At 53.0% G+C, this 7305-nt stretch overlaps 1 protein-coding gene across 1 annotated transcript in view; it reads left to right on the top strand.

Annotated features, from left to right (window-relative positions):
• Window positions 1–1812: 1812 nt before the first annotated feature.
• The window catches only part of RTN4RL1 (reticulon 4 receptor like 1), a 30142-nt gene continuing 24649 nt past the window's right edge, over window positions 1813–7305 (top strand). Inside the window, exons 1-2 of the mRNA XM_065898041.1 lie at window positions 1813–1919; window positions 2118–2335. Coding sequence (XP_065754113.1) covers window positions 1813–1919; window positions 2118–2335 — 325 coding nt within the window. The remainder of the gene's footprint in view (window positions 1920–2117; window positions 2336–7305) is intronic.

Genomic DNA, 7305 nt, shown 5'->3' with positions numbered 1-7305 from the left:
TTCAGCCCCTGGGGTTCAGCAGGGCTTCCCGGGAGCCTCCCAGAAGGCTGGTTGTGGTTTTCCTCAGTCACAGAGATTTCCTTCTTCATATTCTTACCCGGCAGGAGCACCTTCACACTCAGCCTGCCCACCTGCCGCCTGCGGTGTGTGGAAGGCAGTAGAGGGTAGAGGATGGAAGAATGGGGCCTGGGGGGAGGGGAGGGAAGGCGCTCTCCAAAGAGAAGGGCTACCCACCCAGCAAAAGGCTGGAGTCGGCTGGCCTGCTTCCTCCTTTTCTTTCCTGGTGGGGTTGGGGAGTGCCCAGCCCTGCTGAATTGCAAGTGGGCAACACCTGCCTTGGGAAGGTGAGTCCTTACTGCAGGCTGCGGAGGACCCCATAGTGAATGCTACCTTAGAGGGAGGGTGAAAAGGCAGAGCCAGGATGGGGTGGAGTGCGGCAGGGAGAAATCCTGATTGCTCCCACCACCCGCCTCCTGACTCAGCATTCCTTTCTTTCTTTTTTTTTTAAATTCTTTTTTTAAAGTGAATGATGTTTTTTACTTATTTGCTGCGTTGGGTCTTTGTTGCTGCGTGCAGGCTTTCTCTGGTTGTGGCGAGCGGGGGCTACTCTTCGTTGTGGTGCGCGGGCTTCTCATTGCGGTGGCTTCTCTTGCTGCAGAACATGGGCCCTAGAGCATGCGGGCTTCAGTAGTTGTGGCTCGTGGGCTCTAGAGCGCAGGCTCAGTAGTCGTGGCTCACCGGCTCTGGAGTGCAGGCTCAGGAGTTGTGGTGCACGGGCTTAGTTGCTCCGCGGCATGTGGGATCTTCCCGGACCAGGGCTCGAACCTGTGTCCCCTGCATTGGCAGGCGGATTCTTAACCGCTGCGCCACCAGGGAAGCATTGAGCATCCCATGACTCAGCACTTCTTTAGGGCAGTTGTAAATGGTTCCAGGAGGCAGCAAGTGCGGGGGTGCTGGCCGGGAGAGGCCACCACATGGGGAGCAAGGTATCCCACTGGCCATCATGGGGACCCACCTCTTAGAGGCCACCTGCACAGGTTACTGAAGCGAGGTCGAGGGGGGAGGATTGGAATGCCATGTGCTCTGAGTGGCAGTCTCCCCAGCAACTGTGACTTACGCCTGGTGGCACCAGCTTCCAGGCCCTAATGGAACTATTTATTTTTCTGAGATTGAGGGAAGAATTTGTCAAGCACCATGCTAAATGTTCTATGTGTACTACTTAATCTTCACAGCAGCCCTATAAAGTGGGTCCTGTTTTCTCCCCATTTTACAGATCAGCAAATTGAGAGGTTACATGACTTGCTCAGGCCTACACAGCCAGTCAGTCACTGGCTGGAGTTCAAATGCAGGCCTGCTTTCAGCCAGCCCTGTTGCCACTATTCCTGCTGGCCGTTGGTGTTGGGAGGTCGGCTGCAGAACCCACCTAGACAGCTGTTGCAGGAGTCCACAAAATCCCTCCTCTGAAGGATTCTGCTCCCTTAGCTCCTTCTCTGGGCACAGAAGAAAGTGTATTTATGTGCCGAAGGAGATCCCAGAGACGGAGGTCCCACCCATTCTCATTCTCAGGTTTCTCTGAAATGCCGGGTGTGGGCAGGAGTGGGGTGCGAGGCCGGCTTTCAGGGGGTCAGGGTCCTTGGCTACCGATTCCGAAGCCAGTGACCCAACCCGGGCTAGAGACAGCAGTGGAGGCCGGAGCACGGGTGCCAGGATCTGGCAGCCGCCCAAACCGCGACCCCTAGAGGCCAGAGCGATTCTTCTCTCTCGGAGGGGGCAGGAGTGGGGCGGCAGGCGCGAGCGGAGGCGGGATGCGGGATGCGGGATGCGGGATGCGGGATGCGGGATGCGGGATGCGGGATGCGGACGCGGCTGCTGGCCCTCTCCCCCACCGGCTCCCACCTGGGCCGGCCCGGAGGGCGCTGGTTGGCTCCCTGGGAGCGCCACTCGCCCAATCACACACCTGCACGGTTGCCAGGCAACTGGGACTGAGTTGTAACACCTCGGCTGCGGGAGCCAGGATGGTGTTTTTATTTTCCTGGCTGCTCCAAGTCTCCCCTTAGAAGTTGTAGAAAGATGGCATTCGGTTCACCTTCTCAAAGGGACCACACCCACCCTCCCAGTTCCCAGCCCTCAGCCCCCAGCCCGGCGGTCTTCCGTCAGACTGGCCCCAAGATTCCGGCGCCGTGGTTGAGTCCTGGGGCCCAGGCCCTGCAGGGAGGCAGGCAGGCAAGGGGCCTCGGGAGCTCTTCACAGCGCCCTCATTTTGGGAAAGTCGTCCTCAGGGCAGCTGGGGACTTCCGCCTGAGACAAGATGGCGGATCCAGGGAGGACCCCGAAAGTGGGGAAGAGCAGGCTCCAAGGTCGCTGGCTTCTGAACAACCTTGGGATGGCCTTGGGGTGGGTGTGGGGCACGGCTTGGGTCTGCTTCTGGCTTTACACACAGATTATTATCTGGGTATTTCCCAAACTTCAGTTCCTGCCTGACACCTTCCCAGCGTCTCACCCATCTGTGAGGCACCTGCACTTTTTCATTTGTTTTTTCTTCTGTATATTGACCCACTTTAGCTTAAATAAATGTATTTAAATCGGAAACTTGATAACACCTCTGTAAATGGAGACAGTATCACTTGCCATAAATAGAAAGTAACTGCAGAAATAAACACAAAGAAACAAACTGTTATTAAATTTTAGCACATAGAGTCTGATCTGGAAAAGCCATAACGATAACAAAACAACTGCTTATTAAGTACTTACTCTGTGCCAGGCACTAGCTAAGAACTTTACATGGATTAGCTCTTTTGATCAGGTATTATTAATGTCCCCATTTCACAGATGGGGAAACTGAGGTTCAGAGCAGCTAAGGGCTTTGGCCAAGGGACACAAAGACACTAAATTATGAACTAAGATTCAAAGCTGAGTCCCATCCAAAAGCTGGGCTTTCAACCATAGCCTGTGCTGTCTTTGCATGGTGACATCTCTGGTTCCCTGCCCTGGTAACTGGGTGGTGACCCTTTCCAGGACTGAGGCAATGCTTTGAGCCCCAGCTGCAGTATGTTTTTGCCTGGTGCCAGGAAATATAACCTGCTAGGTGCTCTTACGGTTAAACCACACATTCACCCAACAGCCCTATGAAGTATCTCATTTGATAGCTCAGGGAACTAAAGCTTGGGAGGCCAAGCCACCTGCCCAGAGTCACACTGTTGCTGAGTGGCAGGGCCGGGATGTGGGTCCTGTCTCCCTGTGCAGCACTGACTCTATTTTGCACCTATTTGCAGCTCACTCAACTTCATGTAGAAAAAGGAATCTAATTGTTAGCAAACCCTACAGCAGAACTGAGCCTTCTCCCTCTCACAGGGAATCAAATCCCCACCTGGGGAGAGTTGGCATTTGTTGAGCCCAGCCTAGGCTGTGGATAAACAGCTCCTCTGAGCTAGGTCTGATCTCTGGAACCGCGGCCTTCTATTGGTGGGTGAAGACCCCCCCAGGGCCAGCCCCTAGGCTTCGGGCCACCCCACACCTCAGCACGACTCCTGCTCCATGGGCAGGGATGCTTGTTTGGCTTTCTTATCTGCGTCCCTTGAAACATAGTACATCATCCTCTATCGAAATGAGTGACTGCTTTTCTCACTTCAGAGCTGGCTCATTCTTACCTGGAAGAGAAAGAATAAGGGAGCCTTTGGAGAGGGAAGAAAATCATATGTTATTTTTAAAAAGCATTCTGAGTGAGTGCTGAATGGAGTTCAAGAAAATTGCCTTAAAGACCTGATCTCCCTGCGGATGGTGTTTCTCATGGCTCCCAAGTATTTGGAAACAATTGCACATTTGTATGGGCTACTGTTTTTTATTTCTTTCTGGTCTCACAGGTGGGCTTTGAAGATTGTGCTCTCTCTGTAATGGTTTTCTTTATCTCAAATAAATTTTGCACACCTGCAAGGTAGAACGGCTTGAAAGAAATTGTGTCAGAACTGGCTCTCTATTTAATAAATCTGCAAATGAAGCAGGGTTCGGTGAGACGATGTGGTGTTAGCTCGCCCTGAGCCTCCTGTCACAGGGGTGCAGCCTTGTCCCACCCCCCAAAGGGGCTGCGCTGTCTGCGATGCTCTAGACTGCAGAGCTGCAGCCCACATCTTTGCTAAAACCCTTTCTCTACCCCAGGCTGAAAGGTGATGTGGGGGAAGACCCGTTTCTGTGTGGGTGTTTGGGGACTTTTAGGCCAGGATGCTAATGAGAAGCTTTTAGGTTAATTGTAGAACCACAGCTCCCCTCTGCTGGGGACTCCTCAAACCTCCCGCACCATATTTTCTCAAGGAACTAGAAGATTCATTTTGGGCTCAGAACCATGTGGGGAGCAAATTAAGGGTTAGACAATGCTTGGAGCTGACAGGAGTGCCAACACCCAGGGCAGTGGGGGACCCCAGACTTGTGCACAAACCCCTCCGGGCCTCTTTGGCCTACATCCCATGGAAATGTGGTAGGTGAAGGGCTAAATGCTTGGCCTCTGGAAGCAGACAAGCCTGGGTTTGAGTGAGGGCTCTGCCGCTTTCCAGCCAGTGAAGCTGCTAGCCCTCCCCCCACCCCACCCCATGCCTGGAGTCCGACTATTTGTCGACAACTGTGGCCTCCTGCCCAGCTGACAGGAGGCACTGGCAGGCGATCAGAGGCAGGGAGGAGAGTGCTTGCTGGGTATTTACTCCCCCCTCCCTACAAGCGGGCTCCATCTCTGACCGAATGTCTCAGCTCTTGTCAAGGGGCCCTCTTCATACAGCTTCTCTGTTCTAGGTTCTGATTTCCAGTCCCCTCCCTCCCCTCTTCAGGCTGAAGGGTGGTGACACTGGTGACTCCTTGCCTGTTATTTGCCATCCCTGAGGATTCCCTAGGCCCTGTCCACACCTTTGTCAATTGTCCCTTTATTAAACTGTCCTCAGAATAACCTAATGACACCTAATGGACACAGTGGTCCTGGACAAGTCATTTACCTCTTAGAGCTTTGGTTCCCTCACCTGTAAAATGAATTTTATTATTCAACTATTTGCTTGTGTGGTTGTAGTGAGTGCAAAGAGCTTGACCCAGGGCCTGGAAGACAGTAAACTTAGCCCTCAGGGACAGAAATGGTGTTGGGGGGCACTGGTCAGTCATCTCTGTCCTTGGGCCTATGGCAGTCTTACACCCTGCTTTCAGCTTTCCATCCATAAGCCGGGGCCTGCTGACCTGTGGCCTGGTTTGCGTGGAGGGCACTAGGAGAGCAGAATCTCATGGAACTCAAGAAACTGATATTTCTTTTGTCCTGTTTGCTCCCGTAGAAGCTGTCCATCAGACCAATACATGCACACTCTTTGTAGTCTTTATTTATTGTTATCGGGAAACAAAGCAGCCACAGATTTCATGCAACATGGTGTCCCCTGAGAATGCAAAAGAAAGAAACAGATGATACCAGATATTCCTGCTGGAGATGCCAGGTGGGGGTGGGGCCGTGGACTGGGTTCTGAAACTATTTCAGCAGCTGCTTCTCTGCGTAAAGGAAACACGTCGGGTCTAGGCAGCCCCTCTCTGGCCTGGGCCACTCTGGAGTCTGGTTCAGTCTTTGGGTTTGAGGATCCAGGACCCGAAAGCATAGCAGAAGAAATGGGCCTGGGGAGGAATCTGTGAACCGTTAGTGTTTATTCGAGTGTCTGTCTAGGAAGGTGAGAAAGACACAGAGGATGGGTCTCTGCTCTCAAGGGGATCACAGCTAAGTTGGGAAACTAGCACTTACTCAGGAAGTGATGAGAGCCCCAAGTGGGAGAGGGATAAGCAGGCACTAGTCCAAGGCAGCTCTGGGGAGAAAGAGCCTTGACCTTTGGGTGAAAACAGAGCACGGAGAGGGCCTTTCAGGGGAGGCCAGGTCAGAGTCACGGTAGCCAGGCCGAGGCGGCTGGCCTGGAATTAGCCAGAAATCCGGGAGTGGAGCGGGGTAGGGCAGGGAGCATAGGGTGGGTCTGGCTTATTCAGAGTCTTCAAAACCAGGTAGGGTACTTTGATCAGGAAGCAGGACTTTGAGAGCCCTTAGAGAAGGAATTCTTAACCCGGGATCCACAGGCAGACTTCAGAGCATCTCAGAACCTCCTGAAACTGTATGGTGCGGTGGTTGGGAGGGTCCGGGCTTTGTCTTCAGACCTTCCTGCACTGAGTCCCAGTGTCACTTTTAGTTCCTCCTTAATCTTTTTGAGCCTTGGCTTTCTCATCTATAAAATGGAGCTAAATGGTAGTATTTAGCTTGCAGTACGTTTGGGGTCATAAATCCAGATAATGGACACATTGCCCTGCACACAGTCACCGGCACTCAGTATAGATCTCAGTAAAGGGCAGCTGTCGTTGATATGCTGCAGAATTGTGAGTGATTTTACAGAGGCGCACTTCTCTAGGGAGAGGGTCTCCTACAGCTTTCATGAGATTCCCTAAGGGGACCCTGATTCAAAAAATGTTAAGCACCACTCACTGCTTGAGAGGTTTAAAAATAGCAGAATGTCAGGGAGCAGGGAGCACTGTTTATGTGAATGACACACGGCGGTGTGGACCTGGGCGCAGGGCTGCCGGTGTGGAGGCTTTCTGTTCATCTGCCGGGCGCACTATCGCTCCATCTGTTCATACCTGATCGTCAAGACTTGCTGAGCCCTGACTCAGTCAAGCCCCTGCTAGATGCCGAGGCCCAGAGACCAAGAACAATGTCAGTGAGAAGGAAGATGTGTGGGAGCCAGGCTCCTAAGATGGCACCCGTGCCTGCTGCTCTCACGGCCTGGGAGTGTCCCTTCCCACGTGGAATCAGGCTGGTGGGCAGCTTGATCTAACCAGTCGGATGCAGTGGAAGTGTGCACCCGACTGGTTGTGCCAGTTCCCGTTCCAAGCTCTCGAAGAAGGCCGTCATCCTCACTTTCCCAAGCCTGAGGAAGGTTTTGGGAGATCTGAGCCACAGTGTAAGAAGTCTGGATCCCCTGCTAGAGACATCACAGGCAGTGACCACATTGAGAGCAGAAGCCCCAAGACCATATGGAGAGGAAGAGAGGGGCTCAGGTGTCCCAGAATCTCAGTTCTGGGCCCAGATGACCCAGTGCCCTCTGCTATCTGTCTGCAAGCACACGAGAAACCCTGAGTGAGAACAACAGAAGAACCGTCCCACGGAGCCCATTCAGCCCCCTGAGCCACGATGTCATGAAGGAGATCATTTTGTTTTCAGTACTCACATCTGGAATAGTTTATTACACACATGGAAATAAATGGACCAACCGAATGAGGACATGTAAAGGCGGCTTATTCGGAGGTTGCTCTCCTCCA

Source organism: Phocoena phocoena, chromosome 19, assembly GCF_963924675.1.
Source record: "Phocoena phocoena chromosome 19, mPhoPho1.1, whole genome shotgun sequence".
Classification (NCBI taxonomy): Eukaryota; Metazoa; Chordata; class Mammalia; order Artiodactyla; family Phocoenidae; genus Phocoena; species Phocoena phocoena.
The sequence above is the reverse complement of the archived record's forward strand: the minus strand, read 5'-3'. Positions and strand labels throughout refer to the sequence as shown.